Source organism: Notamacropus eugenii, chromosome 1, assembly GCF_028372415.1.
Source record: "Notamacropus eugenii isolate mMacEug1 chromosome 1, mMacEug1.pri_v2, whole genome shotgun sequence".
Taxonomy (NCBI): domain Eukaryota; kingdom Metazoa; phylum Chordata; class Mammalia; order Diprotodontia; family Macropodidae; genus Notamacropus; species Notamacropus eugenii.
In genome coordinates, this window is record NC_092872.1 from 81,920,167 (window position 1) to 81,937,615 (window position 17,449).

At 39.6% G+C, this 17,449-nt stretch overlaps 1 protein-coding gene across 5 annotated transcripts in view; it reads left to right on the forward strand.

Annotated features, from left to right (window-relative positions):
• Positions 1-17,449, forward strand: part of MGRN1 (mahogunin ring finger 1) — a 121,832-nt gene that overhangs the window by 27,182 nt on the left and 77,201 nt on the right. For all 5 annotated transcript variants that reach the window (XM_072607915.1, XM_072607897.1, XM_072607887.1 and 2 more), the window contains exons 2-4: positions 10,713-10,831; positions 15,235-15,323; positions 17,168-17,314. In XM_072607915.1, coding sequence (XP_072464016.1) covers positions 10,713-10,831; positions 15,235-15,323; positions 17,168-17,314 — 355 coding nt within the window. The remainder of the gene's footprint in view (positions 1-10,712; positions 10,832-15,234; positions 15,324-17,167; positions 17,315-17,449) is intronic.

Here is a 17,449-nt window from a genome sequence, read left to right on the forward strand (position 1 = left end):
CTGTTGTAACTGCTACTTATTGTCCTTGGATAAGAGACCCTGAAGTTTTGTCTCAATTGTTCACAATTTTAAAAGTAGTTGATCATTTCCCCTTGTCTCCTATCCTTGAACAGGGAATGTTTTCTTACAACAAATCCCACAGGTTGTTTTCTAAATATTCCTCTTTTTCCCCTGGCTATCTTCCTCTTTTTCTATCCCTCCCTCTCCTGCAAAATGTTTCACTTATTTATTCTAAATTGCTGAAGAATGCTACTGATTGGCTAGGTACTCTAAACAGACCTGAAAGGTTAGAAAAACTAAATCTGTGCCCTAGGACTTTGTAACTACTATTCAGAGAGAGATTATTCCTTAGGATGCTAATACATTACTTTCAGTTTGCCCTCTTGTCTTTGATCCATAGTCATTGGATACCCTCCTTCCCATCCCCTACTCCCATAAGTACACCTCTTTCAACAGACTCCCATTTCTTTTGGTGGAGAGAATTCCCTGAAGGAGACAATAGATACGTATATGAGCCTATGCAGAATTAAAATTTTTAAATTACAAAATAAATACAAGATAGCATAAGGAAAAACACTAGCCATTGTGGGGTGGGGGTGGTCAGGGTAGGCTTCATATAGAAAGTAGTATTTAGGTGGAGATTTGAAGGAAGTAAAAATTCCAAGAAATGGAAGTAAAGAATGAATACATTCCAGCCATGGGGGATAACTGCAAGGGATGGAAGATGCAATGCTGTATGTGATAAACCGAAAGAAGATCCTTTTGTATAGAGTTCAGGAAGTGAAGTAATGTATGATGAGACTGAAAGATCAGTTAGGCAGATTGTGAAAAGGCCTTAAATGCCAAACAAGTTTATATTTTATCCAAAACACAATAGGAGATCACTGGAATTTATTGTGTTAGGTAAGTTAAATGGTCCAAATTTCACTTAGGAAAGATCTGGCAGCTAGCTATATGGAGGGCAGATGGAATGGAGAGAGAGTCTAGCCAAGGAGATCAGTTAAGAGACCATTGTAGTAGTACAGGCAGGAAGTGAGGAAGGCTTGAACCAGAGGTGTACTAGTAAATGTTTGAGCTGGCTTTCTTTAAAAAAAAAACAAAAAACAATAGGGTATAGAGGCACACTTTTTAAGTGTTATCTGCATTAACATTTTCTCTGTTACTTTCTTACATCTAGACAATGAACAAAACAGTAAATCAAGCCCCTGATTTGTAGTGTTTGCAGATTTCTCAGGTGTAAATGCTCACGTCAACAGTTTAGCAGTTCCAATTTGAGCTAGCTCCAGCACACCTCTGGCTGTGTTAATTATGAGAACAGGAAGGATGCAGAAGATGTTGTAGAAATAAAACCAAGAAGATGTGACAACTACTTCACTATGTGTGGTTGAGGGAGAGTGAAGAGTTAAGGACAATTCTAAGGTTGTGAACCTGGGAGACTTGGAAGAATGATGGTGACCTGGACAGAAATAGAGAAGTTTGGAACAGACGTAGGTTTTTGGGGGAAGATAAGGAATTGTTTTGGACATGAGTTTGAAATACTTACGAAATATCCAATTTGAAATGTTGTTTATGCATTTGGGGATACTAGAGCTAAGAAGAGAAACTGAGTCTGGATCTAAAGGTGAGAGTCATTTGCATAGAGATGATCATTAAACTCATAGGAGCTGAGATCAACAAATGAGAGAGTACAGAAAGAGAAGACAACCCGGTACAGAACTTTGGAGTGTACGCACGGTTAGGGGACATAATAAGAGTTGGCAGTGGAGACTGACTAACTGGTGAGACAGCAAGAAAACCAGCAGAGTAGTGTCATGAAAACCAGAGAAGAGAGAGTATGGCAGGAAGAGACTGGTCAGTGGTACAAAATGCTGCAGAGAAGTCAAGAAATAGGAGAACTGAGAAAAACCATCAGAATTGGTGATTAAGAGATCATTTGGCAAATTTGGAGAGGACAATTTCAGTTGAGTGATAAAGTTAGAAACTTGAGTAGTGAATGAGAGGAAAGGAAATGGGGACACCAAGTATAGACAGCTTTTCAGAGTTTGAGAAAGTGAGGAGAAAAACTTGATGATAGTTTGAGGGGATGGTATGGTCTAATCAAGGTTTTTTAAAGGTGGGGGAAAACTTGGAAATGCTTGTAGACAGGAGGGAAAGAAAGAACCAGTAGATAGGGAGAGAGTGAAGATTAGATAATGATGATTGAAGGGGCAGTCTCCTGGAGAAGACAGGAGAAGATGGGAGCAAACGTACGTATAGAGGAGTTGGCCCTAGAGAGGACAAGCTATAGTGACCTTATTGTTAGGGAATGGGATAAAGGAAGTAACGGAGTAGAGTTGATAAGAGATTTTGAGATAAAGAGATGGAGAGAAGAAGGGGCCTGGGCAAATGATCTCTATTTCATAATAAAGTGTGAGGTGAAATTCTCATCTGAGAGGGTGAAGGGGAGGCTAGGAGTGAAGAGAGAAGAAAAGTTTAGGAACAGTCTCTGTGGGAAGTGAAAAGAGAATTAAGGAGGAGTAAAAAGATTGTCTTGTAGGGAGGGCAAGTTGGAGCTAGAAATCAAAACATAGGTTTCTAGTGGCCTGATCAGTAGGTTCAGAGAAGGCAGATGATTAGAGTAATCCAGCGTTGGAATTTGGCAAGGCTTGATAGGACAGTAATAAGACAAGAGGACAAAATATTTGAGAGTAAACATTGATAGGGTAAAAAAGAATACAGTGTCCTAGAGAGAAGATGGATCTGGTGACTGGGTCCTGCATTTTTGCCTGCGCAGGGTTGCCCAGACACCGTGAATCCCCAGACACTCAGCACTACAAACTGCCTTGCATCCCAGGGAGATAACTTAGAGGATAATGATAGCATCTGTCTCATGAGGATAAAATGAGATGCTATATGCAAAGTGCTTTGCAAACCGTGCAGTGCTGTATAAATGTAAGTTATTACTGTTATTGAGGATATCTGACTTCCAGGTGCTGCCCATCCCTCCCTCCATAAAAAGGTGGTTTGGACGCTTTTCTTGGGCTAAGTCAGACCTGAAGCTTTGAATCAGCAAAGGCAGAGAGCCAGCAAAGGCTGATAGCAGCAGTCAATAGACAGTCTGATCTTTAGCCAGTTTAAATAGTACTTTGGTTCCAAACCTCGCTTGTACACTTGTTGTGACTTGTAGAACTCTAAGTCAGTTAGATTGTGTACTTAAAGCAACCATGCTAAATGTACCAATATTAAGTATATTAAAAAGTACTGAACAGAGATCTTTGGATGAAAAACATTGTAAAATAAATCAGCTTCTCAGGGTATCAGGAAATGGTTGAGTGAGTCAGGCTTGATGAGGCTTTGAAGGCAGGGACCAAGAATCATTTCTACCCTCTCTGTATATAGGTAATTAGTGACCTTGTTTGATTAGAAGTTTCCTTGGTGGGTGAAAGAAGACTAAGATTGAATAATCATATTTTCATTGTAGTTCCTCTTAGGTAACTTAATTTCCCTATGTAATTGGCTTTTTTCTTTGTTTTCTTTTAAATTTAATATTTTATTCCCCCCCAATTACATGTAAAAATAATTTTTAATTCTCGTTTTTAAAAGTTTTGGTTTCCAAATTTTCTTCTTCCCTTCCCTCCCAATGGAGAAAGCAAACATTTTGATTTAGATTATACTTGTGCAGTCATGCAAAATACATGTCCATGTTAGTCATATTGTGAAAGAAAATGGACAAAAAAAACCCCCAAGAAAAATAAAGAAAGTAAAGAAAAAGTATACTTTAATCTGCATTCAGACTCCATCAGTTCTTTCTCTGGAGATGGATAGCATTTTTCATCATAAGTCCTTCAGAATTACCTTAGATCATTGTATAGCCAAGTCATTTACAGTTGATCATCATACAGTATTGCTATTACTATATACAGTGTTCTCCTGGTTCTGCTTATTTCACTTTGCATCAGTTCAGGTAAGTCTTTCCAGGTTTTTCTGAGAGCATTCTGTTTGTTATTTCTTACAGCACAATAGTATTCCATCACAATCATATGCAACTTATTCAGCTATTCCCCAGTTGATGGACATCTTAGTTTCCAATTTTTTGCCACCAGTAAAAGAGCAGTTGTAAATATTTTTGTGTGTGCAGGTCCTTTTTGTTTTTGTTTTTTTGTATCATCAGGATACAGTCTCATAGTGGTATTGCTAGGTCAAAGGGTATGCATAGTTTTATAGTCCTTTGGGTATAGTTCCAAATTGTTCTACAGAATGACTGAATCAGTATACCACTTCACCAGTAGTACATTAGTGTGTCAAATTTTCCCACATCCCCTCTAACATTTGTCATTTTCTTTTTTTGTCATATTAGCTGATCTGATAGGTGTGGAGTGGTAGCTCAGAGTTGTGTTAATTTTCATTTCTTTAATCAGTAGTGATTTAGAACATTTTTTATAAGACTATAGAGAGTTTTAATTACTTCTGAACACTTCCTGTTCATATCCTTTGACCATTTATCAATTGAGGAATAGCTTTTATTTTTATTTGACTCAGTTCTCTATATATTTGAGAAATGAGGTCTTTATCAGAGAACCTTCTGTAAAATTTTTTTTCAGATATGATTACTATGTATTTCCCTCCATTCTATTTTCCTCCTGTATATCCTATTATCTCTCCCTTTATCTACTCCATTCTCAAAAGTGTTTTGCTTCTGACTTTTATCTCTCCTAATCCACCCTCCATTCTATCACTCCCCTCTCCCTTTCTCATCCCCTTCCTCTTCTACTTTCCTGCATGGTAAGATCAATTTCTATACCCAACTGAGTGTGTATCATTATTCCTTCTTTGAGCCAGTTCTGATGAGAGTAAGGTTCAAATGCAACACCCTCCCCCCCATTTCCCTCTCCAGTGTAAAAGCTCTTTCTCACCTCTTTTGTATCAGATAACTTGCCCCATTCTACCTCTCCCTTGGTGCATCTCCCAATGCATTCCTCTCTTACCCCTTAATTTTATTTTTTTAGATAATTGTCTTATATTCATCTCACACTTGCCCTCTGTCTATTTAGACTCCTTCTAACTCTTCTAATAATAAGAAAGCTTTTCGGAGTTACAAGAATCACTTTCCCATATAGAAATGTAAACAGTTTAACTTTATTGAATCCCTTATGATTTTCTTTCCTGTTTACCTTTTTATGCTTCTCTTGAGTCTCGTATTTGAAAATCAATTTTTTTTATTCAGCTCTGGTCTTTTCATCAGGAGTGCTTGAAAGTCCTCTGTTTCATTGAATGATCATTTTTTCCACTGAAGGATTATACCAGGTCTGCATAACATATGGCCCCCATATGTCTTACAATCCACCAAAAAATTTCAGGTAGCCTGCAAAAAATGTAAAACAGGCCTGCACAACATACCCTCGAGCCACTTTGATGGGCTGCAGGTGGCCCAAGGGCCCTATATTGTGCAGGCCTGGATTATACTCTTTTGCTGGGTAAGTGATTCTTGGTTATAATCCTAGAGTTCTTTTGCCTTCTGGAATATCATAATCCAAGCCCCCAATTTTTTAATGTGGAAACTGCTAAATCTTATGTTATCCTGTCTATAATTCCATTGTATTTGAATTGTTTCTTGCCAGCTGCTTGCAATATTTTTTTCTCCTTGACCTGGAAGCTCTAGAATTGACTATAGTGTTCTTGTGAGTTTTCATCTGGGATCTTTTTCAGGAGATTCTTTCAATTTCTGTTTTATCCTTTGGTTCTAGAATATCAGGGCAGTTTACCTTGATAATTTCTTGAAAGGTGATGTTTGGGCCCTTTTTTTGATCATGACTTTCAGGTAGTCCTGTAATTTTTTTTTTTTAATTTTAATGTTCTGCAATCACTACCACAAAATTTAGATTTTTACCCCTCCATACCTACCCCCCACCATCCCCTCCCTCCCCAAGATGGCAAACAATTCTATATAGGATCTACATATACTTTCCTATTGAATACGTTTTCACTATAGTCTTGTTATGTAGACAAACTAAAATAAATGGAAGAAATCATATAACAAATCAAAACATGATACACACACACCCACACACACAAACATGATCTGCTACATTCTGTGAATAAATTCTATAGTTCTTTCTCTGAGCGTGGAAGGAATTTTGCTTTAGAAAACCATTGGGAATTTTTTTTTTTCAGTTCTTGCATTATTATGAAGTTCCAAGTCTACCAGAAAAAACTCTCACACACTGTGGTCGTTGCTGTGCACAAAGTTCTCCTGATCTGCTCCTTTCACTCAGCATCAGATCATACAAGTCCTTCCAGGCCTCCCTGAAGTCTTCTTGTTCATCATTTCTTATGGCGCAATAGTACTCCATTACATTCATATACCATAATTTATTCAGCCATTCCCCAATTGATGGGCATCCCCTTGATTTCCAGTTTTGGGCCACTACAAAGAGTGCTGCTATAAGTATTTTTGTACATGTGGGACCCTTTCCCATTTTTATGATCTCTTAGGGATACAGTCCTAGTAGCAATATTGCTGGGTCAAAGGGTATGCACATTTTTTTAGCCCTTTGGGCGTAGTTCCAAACCGTTCTCCGGAATGGTGATGAGCTCACAGCTCCACCAACAATGAATTAGTGTTCCAACTCTCCCACATCCTCTCCAACATTTATCATTTTCCTGTTCTGTTGTGTTTGCCAATCTTATAGGTGTGATGTGGTACCTCAGAGTTGTTTTGATTTGCATCTCTCTAATCAAAAGTGATTTAGAGCATTTTTTCATGTGATTATAGATATCTTTAATTTCTTCCTCTGAAAATTGCCTGTTCATATCCTTTGACCATTTATCAATTGGAGAATAGTCCCGTAATTCTTAAAGGTTATCTTCTGGATCTGTTTTCCAGGTCACTTGCTTTTCCAGTGAGATAATTCACATTTTCTTCTATTTTTTCATGCTTTTGATTGTGTTTTATTGTTTCTGGACATTTCCTAGAGTCATTAGCTTCCACTCTTCCAATCCTAATTTTTAAGGAATTATGTTCTTCAGTGAGCATTTGGACCTCATTTTCCCTTGGCTGCTTTTGCTTTTCAAAGCATCCTTCTCTCTGCTGGATTATTGTGCCTCTTTTACTGTTTGACCTGTTCTGTTTTTTAAGGTGTTAATTTTCTTCAGTTTTTTTATACCTCCTTTACCAAGCTGTTGACTTGTTTTTCATGATTTTCTTGCATCACTCATTTCTCTTCCCAATTTTTCCTCTACCTCTCATACTTGATTTTTAAAAGCCTTTTGGAGCTCCTCTCTGGCATGAGACCAATTCATGTTTTTCTTGGAGGCTTTGGATGCATCAGTTTTGACTTTGTTGTCTTCTGGGTTTGTGTTCTGATCTTCCCTGTCACCATAGTAGCTTTTTATAGTTAGGATATAGTCTGCTGTTTGCTCATCTATCCAGCCTATTTCTTGTCTTTTAACTCTATGCTAAAGTGTAGCTGTGCTTCCAGAATGGAGGGGGCACTGTACCAAACTTCAGGTTTTTTATGCAGCTGTTTTTAGAGATAATTCTGGGGACTTGTAAGTTTTCAGTTCTTCCAAGATGGTGTGATTTAAGGAGAGATGTATTTATTATTCTTCTGCTCTGTGCTCTGGTCTGTGAGTAACCACAAGCCCCCTTTTCCTTCCTGGAACTGTGACCAGTGTCTCATTTTCCCTGTGGCCACAAGCTAGTGTTCCTCTGTGACTCAGGTACAAGTATGGGCAAAGCAACTGAGTACTGCACCTGGTGCCAGCAAAGGGACCCGTGTAATCTCCTTCTGACCAGTTGTCTGATCCCCTGCTATCTGTGGGCTGAGAAGTCTAGAAGTCCCCACTACTACCACTGATTCAGTCATCTCCAAAACCTACTACCGGTTTGTTGGGGCATTGCCTGTGTTGGACTGAGCTCTACTCTCACCCCCCATGCAACAGACCTGTGCTGCCAATCTTATAAATTGTCTTGGGCTGGAAAATGGTTTCACACTGCCCTTTTGTGAGTTCTGCTGCTTCAGAATTTCTTTCTGGGATTATTTCAAGTTGTTTGGAGGCTTTTGGGGGAGAGCTCAGACAAGTCCCTTGCCATTTCTTTGCCATCTTCTCTGAGTTTTACTTTTAAACTTTTTTACTGATCCAGAAGCCTCTGTTAGTTCTCAGTTTTCCACATTAATGATAATAACTCTCTTTTACATTGAACTCTAAGATTTATCCTGTACCTTCCTCATAGCATTTCTGTGACATGGATGCTAGTGTAGTGGGGGTTAAATAGCTTATTCATGGTCACTCAGCTGGGAAGCATCAGAGTTTCGGCTTCTGTTCATGCCTCTGACTCAAGAATTCTTTCTTCTGCCTCACTTCTTTCCATTATGTACCAATGTTGCCTCATAATAGCTGACATTTCTCTATTGGTGATGATGGAATCAGGTGGGATTAAAAAATGTAGGCACTTCATTCATTATCCTGTGTTAGGCTGTCAGTTTCTTAAGGAAAGATATTCTCTTGTGTTTCTTCCTGTGTGCCTCAGAAGATCTCTATCCAGGAGCCAGCACTGTACTTGGGCACTGTGAAGAATATAAAAGAGATAGAATAAGTCCTCAGGAGGTGTGCTTAGGCCTGACAGTCAACATCCCTGGCTGCTGAATGAGAGCCTCTTTGACTTTGGAGAGGTAGAAAAGGAGCCCATTCCTTTTCTTGAGAAACTTGTAGTCTTAATTATGAATAAAGTGAACGCAATTAGAAAAGACATAAGAAAATTTCCAAAGAAACTCTTAAGTTAATCAGTACAAATTAGCAGGATAAACTCTATATGTACTACTGAGGGGGCAGAGAGAAGTGGAGCAGACCTTAGAGTTGCTTAGGGTGGCAGACCTTTCTTTGAATTGGGTGCGTTGTTTCTATGGTTTGTTTTGGTAAATCTGACATTGTGTTATATCGCTGTAGTTACAGCCCAAACACAGCGTCATGGGCATATTAGCATGCTCAGAAATTTTTGTTTTTCAGCTTAGTCACTTAATTGTTTCAGCATTTTATTCTTTTAACAAATATGGAGAACCTACTTTGTGTAAAGTACTATATATACCTTGTTTCTTCAATTAAATTGATTGGAAATTCCTAGAAAGCAGACCCCATTTCTTACCTCCTTTTGTTGATCTCAAAGAGCCTTTCTAGCATAGGTCCTGTACGCATAGTAGGTGTTCAGTAAAGACTTTCTAAATGAATGAATGATGGATGGGGTTATTAAGGGAAGACCAATAGGCAGATGGTGATTGGGCCTGGAATCTCTGGAGGCATGCCTACAAATTGGATATGTAGATACGATGATCATTGAACCCACAAGTGCTGTTGAGGTCATCCGGAGGGAGTGTAGAGAGGAGAGGACCCAAGGCAGAATGTTAGGTTGCACTCTTAATTAGTGGGTATGATGTGAAGGTGATCCAGCAAAAGACTCTAAGAATGAATGCTTTAAGAGGAGGAGAACCAGAAGAGAGTCGTGTCATTAAAACCAGAGAATGAGAAGGCAGTCAGCAGTGTTCGATGTGTGGCCTAGTGATACAGAAAGATCAGGATTGAGAAAAGACCATTAGATAGGGCGGTTAAAATCATTGTTAACTTTGGAGAGAGCATCTCAGTGGAGTTCGGTTTGAAGCCTGATTACAGAAGCTTTAGAGGAGAGTGAGGGGAGGGAAAGTAGAGTTACCAAGTACTGAAAATTTTTTTAATGACTAAGAGAGGAGAAATATAGGACTACATAGTTAACAGGGATGGTGGTATATGATAAAGTTTTTTTAAGGATGAGGAGACTTGGGCAGGTTTGAAGGCAATAAGTAAGAATATTTAGTAGATAGGGAGAAGTTAGAGATTAGAGAGGGAAAGGACAATTGAGAGAGCAGTCTGATGGAGAAAATGGGAGGAGATGGGATCAAGGGAACACAGAGGGGGATTGACTTTGGAAAGGAGAAGGGCTGTCTCTTGGAATTAAGCCTGAAATCATATTAACTTTGAAAATCTTGATCAAGGAGTCCCTTGGATCTTTGAATTACCTTTTATTTCCAGGTACACCTACATTGGCTTGTGTGTATCCACAAAGTCATGAGGGTGGAGATAAGACAATGATGAGCGAAGCTGTATCTCCCAGCAAAATAATATCAGAATTTGGCAGTGCTAGCTTTTTTGTAGTTCCAGAGGTTGGCGCAGAAGCATAATTGATAGTTCAGGAATAAAGAAATTTACACAGTAACTGTTGTGTATTTAAAAGGAATAGCAAAATTATACATAATAGATTTGCAGTTTCATGTGCAATCATCTTTTTTTTTTATCATACTATGTTATGGAAAAGCTAGTTTTATTCAATTTATGGAATTTTAATTTAAAAAGAAAATAAATTTTTAAAAAAGAAAATAAATTAAAATGGAGAAAAAAGTGGCTAATATAGGTTAAGCTATTTTACTCAATTCCAGGTTGAACTGTTCTACTCACTTCCTTCTTCCCAAGTCATGAAAGAAAGATTTAAAAGTGGGAGGTTGTCAGAGGGGTGAGATGACAAAACTAAGATGCCACAGACCTGAAGAAGTTGTCTGTCCTCTGTGTTCTCCCAAAGTAAGATGGTGAAGGAAAATAGCTCCTGCTTACAGAAAAGCTCTTTGGGGTTTAGCTCTTTTTATCCCTGACACCTTCCCATCATACACTGATGACCTGCATGATCTGAAACTGTATTTTTGTCTTTTTAGGAAACTACTTTGCGACACACTTTTTCATGGGAGGTGAGAAATTCGACACCCCTCACCCTGAGGGATACCTCTTTGGAGAGAACATGGATCTGAACTTCCTGGGCAACAGACCAGTGCAGGCAAGTCCTTGACCTTGGGACCACATTACAGAGTCCAGAGGGCTGGTTTATCTTTGAAGTTTCGGTATATTGGTGCACATGGAATGGCTACTGCAATGACAATTGTTAAAGATCAGCCTTGCTGAGAGTAGGTTGTTAAGACTCTCTTTTGCTGTGGCTTGTCAAGTTCTCTGAGTTTCCTGATCAAGATCTCAATATTAACTGGTGAAATTGAGGTTAATTGATATTTACCTCCTCTGCAGGGGTCTGACTATGGCATCCCCCCATTTAATAAACTCTAGTCGCTCCCTGTCACATCAGGATAAAATGTGAAATTCTCTGGCATCCAAAGCCATTTATAACCTACCTTCCCCTCACCTTTCCAGTCTTCTTATACTTTATACTCTGTCATACACTCTTCGATCCAGTGACACCAGTTTCCTGGCTCTTCCTCAAACTTCATCTCTCAGCTCTTGGAATTTTCTGTTTCTCTCCACCTTCCCTAGAATGCTCTGCTTCCTCATCTCTGCCTCTTGGCTTCCTTTAGATCCTAGATAAAATCCTGCCGTCTGCAGGAAGCCTTTTCTGATCCCTCTCAGTTCATTTTTCTTCTCTCAGTTCCAATAAGGCCTTGATGTGGCTGGTCCCAGCCCCCATATGTTCCTCCTCCTACTCTTGCTTCTCTGTCCCTGGCCCCCACATGTCTTTGAACCTTGTGCTAGCCCATTCCCCCCACTGATATGTGGCGCCTTCTCTCCATCATCATTTCTCTCCGCACATCCATGGGCAAATTTGCATTATGTAAAATTTCTTTATGTAGAGGTGTGTGGAGCAGTCCACTTATGTAAAATGAGAACCATCTATTCACTCTTCTGCAGAGCCAAAGCTGGAGGACCACCTGATAGGGGCATCGTAGGAGGGATTCATGCATTGTGTGACCACCAGCACCTAGGACAGTGTCCTTTACACACTAGGTACTTAATAAATGTTTTTTCAGTTCAGTTGAAATGACATCTAAGCTCCACGATTACATGGTTTTTACAAGAAATAATCTCTAATGAGGCTTCATTTTCCATTTCTCTACTTTTTCTGTTAATCAGCAACCTTTGTTAAGTGCCTACTGTGTGTCAAGCAGTTTGCCAGGTGCTAGAAATGTAAAGGGAAAAAGTGAAACAGTTCTTCTCCTCAAGGAGTTACATTCTAATGAGGGGAACAATATGCACATATATAGGTATTCAGGACTTTCAGGTAGTCCAGTCCTTCTTGACAAAGGGGCGATGGACTCACAGTGCAGAATGAGACTTATTTTTTGACTAACCACTTTGGAAATTAATTTTTCTCGCCTATGCATATTCATTACAAGGGTTTTCTTTTTCTTATTCCTCCAAGGAAGTAGGAAAGAGAAAATAGATTTTTGTTTGTTGAAAAAAACATGAATTTGCTGACATATATTGGTAGAAGAAATTTCTCATTAGGAACTTCCTACACCAATGAAATCACAGATCCAGTCCCAATCCCTATTAATATAAACAGACATGAGATAGTTGTGGTATAGACTATGTACCAGGGTACCATGGGAGCAGTGATTATTGAACCTTGGGTTTGGAGAAGGCTTGGTAGAGGGTGTGAGCTTCAGAGAGGACTTTGAAGACAGGACAGTATTTGGACTGGTGAAGGGGGCAGGAAGGGAAGACATTCCAGCTAGGGTGGGGTAGAAATACAGATTGGCTGTAAACCAAATGCGAGTCTGAATTTGTGGGCAAGCTTTTATTGGTGCTTTTGAATTCTCATTGCATCAGATACTTCCTTTGGTCTTGGTGAAATATTTTGTTAGCTATTTCAAAATTTCTTTTCCTTGCCTTAGATTTTTTTTTTTAGTTGTCTGTAGGTTGACTTTGGGGTCCTTTGAAACCGTAGGGATCTTGGTCTAATCCAGTGCTTCTTAAACTGTAGGTCTCAACCCCGTGTGGGCAGTTTGGCAACAGTAAAAGTTTCTGAACTCACAACAACCGAAGTTTAATTAAAAATCAAAGGTGTAATGAATCCAACATGTTTCTGGCAGCACTTGCCTGTGCTGCATTGCATAACTTCACTGCAGCCTTGGTTCAACAAAAAACTGTGCCCTTTGTACTGCACATGCCCTCAGGCCACGCATTACCAGCAAATGCTATGGAAAGGCGCAAAGGGGTCACAAGTGGAAAAAAGTTTTTAGAAGCCCTGATCTAACCTAACTGAAGCTGCTACTCTCTCCACCGTTATTAATGATCTCTTGATTGCCAAGTCCAGTGGCCTTTTCTCAATCCTCATCCTTCTTGACATTTAGCCTTTAATATGGTTGGTCATCTTTTTCTCCTGATGCTCTTTTCTTTCTAGGTTTTTGTGACATTATCCTTTCCTGATTGTCTTATTTCTTTGATTTCTCCTTTTCTGTCTCCTTTGCTGGATTTTCATATAGGTCATTCCTGCTGAACCAAGGGGATCCCCAAAGGCTCTGGGCCCACATCTCTTGGTGATCTTATCAGTTCCCATGTATTCAATGATCATTTCTATGCTGAATGCTCTCAGATCTACTTCTCCAGCCCTAACTTCCCTCCTGACTTCCAGTCTCACATATCCAACTGCCTATTTGACATCTCAAACTGAATGTCCCATAGACCTCTTAAACTCATCATATCCAAAACTGAATCTTTCTCCCCCAACCCTCTTCTCTTACTAACTCACTATTACTGTACAGGGTGCAACCATTTTTGCAATCACCCAGGCTCACAACTTAGGTGGCACCTTTATTCTTACCCTCCCTACCCTATATCCAGTCAGTTTTCAAATCTAGTCATTTCTACCCATATGACATCTCTCCACATCTCCTTCTCTTCTCTGACACTACAACCACCCTAGTGTAGACCCTTATTTTATCATCCTTTGCCTGGACCATTGCAGTAGCCTCCCCAAGTCTCTTCCCCACATCAGTCCATCTTCCACTCAGCTGTCACCTGATTTTCCTAAAATGCAAGTCTGACAATATTCTCTCTCTTCCCCTCCTTCCATCCCTCCCAACACATCTTCTCCCCAATTCAGTAAACTCCAGTGGATACCTTTTACCTCCAGGATCAAGTATAAAATCCTCTTTCTGGCTTTTAAAGCCCTTCATAACCTGGCTTCTTCCTAGCTTTCCAGTTGTCTTACACCTTGCTCTCCTCCTAGTATTCTGAAATCCAGTGACATTGACCTCTTTTCTGTTCCTAGAACACAGCACTTTCATTCTGTGATTCTAGATGTTGTCATTGGCTGTCCCCCATGCCTGTATCACTCTCTCTCTTTATCTCTACCTCTTAATTTTTCTGGCTTCATTTAAATATCAGCTAAAGTGCCACTATGTTCAAGAATCAAGTCCTCCTGGATCTTAGGGCCTTTCCTCTGAGAATGCCTCCAATCTGTCTCATATACATACCTTGTTTGTATACGGTTATTATGTTGTCTCTCCCATTAAAAAGTGAACTCCTTGAGATCAGGGACTGTTTTTTGCTTTTTTTATATATCCAGTGCCTAGTACTTCATAAATGCTAGTTAACTGATTAACTAATATTTATCAGTGAAAGAGAATTTTAGTATAGGAGAGAGCTTTCACTGGGACCACTCCCATTTTCAAAGCTTTCTTTTCTATTTCCAAGACTTTTTAACAGTAACTTACTTTATTCTGCTGGAAAATTTCTCTTGATTCTCTCATTCTCTCAACATTTGATTGGGGCCTGGGACATCTTATTAACTGTTTCTGCATCTGTGTTGTACCTTACATGACCAGACTTGTTGAACAGATAACTTTTGCCTGTTGTCTAAATTCCTTTGAAATTTAGAATACTGCTATAATCCTTGACCTAAATTATTCTGTAAACTTGATGGTGTTTGAACATTTGGGAAGGGAGGTCTACTTTTTCTTCAGAAAGGTGAAGACAGCTTTTTGAAAATGAGGAACTAAATAATGAAAACAGAAGTTTGTATTCTTCTGGGGCTTCAGGAACTGTGCAATTTTAAATAAATGTTAAAGTGCCAAAAGAATCCATCTTTAAGATTTGAGTATGGGAATGGGATTTGATAAGCTAAATTCTAAGCCTTACTTAACTACTTTGTCTTTCTTCCATTTTTTTCATCTGTAAAATAGATGATTCCTTCACCTTCTGGACCCTTGACAGAGTTTGATATTGATGGCCAAATGGAAAGTACAGAATACTCAATTGTTATGTCATGTGTTATACACTGAAGTTTCTTCCCAGGAACCCTGTGGTTCGCTGATTCTATCTAGATGTGACCCTGTCTAGGACTAGTAAAACCTGTCCACTTGAACTTGAGGACAGTCCAGTATAGCAATTACCCACTATTTATTACCCTTAGATGCTGACTTCAGATTGCCTTTGATTTTTGTCTTCTAGTTTCCCTATGTCACTCCTGCTCCCCATGAGCCTGTGAAAACCCTAAGAAGCTTGGTGAATATTCGCAAAGACTCCTTACGACTTGTGAGGTAATTTTTTAAATTATTTTTTCCCTTGAATGTGAAAAAGACAGTTTGGACCCAGTGCTCATGAGGCCAAAGGGTGCAGTCTGTGTGAATGGATGGTCAGATTCTGTACTAAATGGAAGGAGGCTCACTGTTCTAAAGGGCACAGAAGAAAGGAGAGTCTGAGAGTCCCAAGGACTACAAACAGTTTCTTTGATGATTCCATTATGATTCTGGTTTTTTTGTCTTTTCATATGAGCCAAACAGAAGTCTTTGAACTATGTGCATTACCAATGTCTCTGATTATTTGAGGGAGTACTGTTTTATCCATGAAAGTTGAACTCTGACACTGGTTGTTTTGAAGACTTGTGGTATCTACAGCCTTCTCTGTGCTGAGAGGGACCCATTTTTGTCTCCTGAGAGAAAGGAATGTGGGAAGGGAGGACCTTGATTTAGTAGGAAAAAAGGGACTAAGAGTCCATTGAAAGAGTGCGTCAAAGTGTCAAACCCAGTCAGAGCTCAAAGATCTGGTTGTTTTTTGGAGAAGAAAAAAATACTTCCTTTTACTCTGGTGTAAATAATAGCAGTAGGGGGCAGCTAGGTGGTGCAGTCCTGCACCAGTGCAGGAGTCAGGAGGACCTGAGTTCAAATCTCACCTCAGACACTTGACACACACTAGTTGTGTGTGATCTTGGGCAAGTCACTTAACCCCAATTGCCTCATCCTGGGTCATCTCCAGTCATCCTGATAAATATCTGGTCACAGGATTCAGATGGCTCTGGAAGAGAAGTGAGGCTGGTGACCTGCACAGCCCTCCCTCACTCAAAACAAGGTCAAATGCAAGTCACATCATTACTTCTCTGATGGCATGGTCTTCTTTGGCAACGAAGGATGAAATAGTAGCACTGCTGGGCTATGAGGTCATCATGTAACTTTCACCTCAGGATATTTTTTGGAGCCATGTTTGATTGAACCAAGATAATCACAAGAGTCCTGTAATTACCTGAGACATCACATGTGACCATAGCTGGTATATAACCTAACTTGGAATCCACCAAGGAAGCCCTAGGGTTATCTGTACCTCTTGTAACCTGTCCAAGCCTGGAGTAGGCTTTCTTTAATAGCTCTGGACCTATATAGGTTCCCCCTAGTTTAGGTTTCATCTAAATTTACACTTTCAGAATAGTCTTCACAAAAACATAGCCATCTCAAGTTTTATAGGCACAAAATAGAACTGACCCCTGACTGAAGTACTTGTCATTGTTTAGACTAGTACTAGTGCTTTGCATTGTGCTAAACTCTGAAGACACAAAGTAAGGCAAAAGATCATCCTTGCCCTTAAGGCATTCAAGATCTAATGGATTATAAGTGCCAAACTTGAGATTTTGTAGGTGTAGGATGTTTCCTTTAAGCAGATGACAATAATCTAGCTGGATTGTATCACTAATCTAGGCACAGATGCTGTCAGGAGGTAATGTTACTTCAAGAAGGACACACCAGAGCTTACATTTAAGCCATACCTCTGAGAAAAGACCTACTTAAAAAGGGACTACTTACTGAGATGTATTCCAGAATGAGGCATTTCATTTTCATATGAGCGTACTTCAGGAATTGGGGGAATGGAAGTGGACATTAAGTTTATCAGTGATAATGAACATATAGGACCATAGGTAGACCTATTTGGAGGAAATAAGCAGTTTGACTTTGAAGCAAGGTGATAACTACAAGGTGAAGTTTTGGTTTCCTTTCTCTTTCCTGGCATCCTGATAATCTGTTGCTCTAAATTTTGGTGAGTTTTCTTATGAGGGATTGGATCTGATTGCTGAATGACTTGACTTTGTTATTCCTTTTTTCCCTTGTTTGGCTAGGTACAAAGATGATGCTGACAGCCCAACAGAAGAGAATGAGAAGCCAAGAGTCACGTATAGCCTGGAGTTCACTTTTGATGCCGATGCTCGAGTGGCTATCACAGTATACTGTCAAGCCATGGAGGAGTTCATGAACGGGATGGCAGTGTGAGTCTGCTGGAATTGTGTGTGTGTGCAGGGACTGAAAGCTCTCGACTTCAAATGTTTTGCTAGTCCTCCTAGGCCTGAATTCTAGAATATGAAACTGGGGTGACATCTCGTGGTCGCAGTCAGATTTCAAGG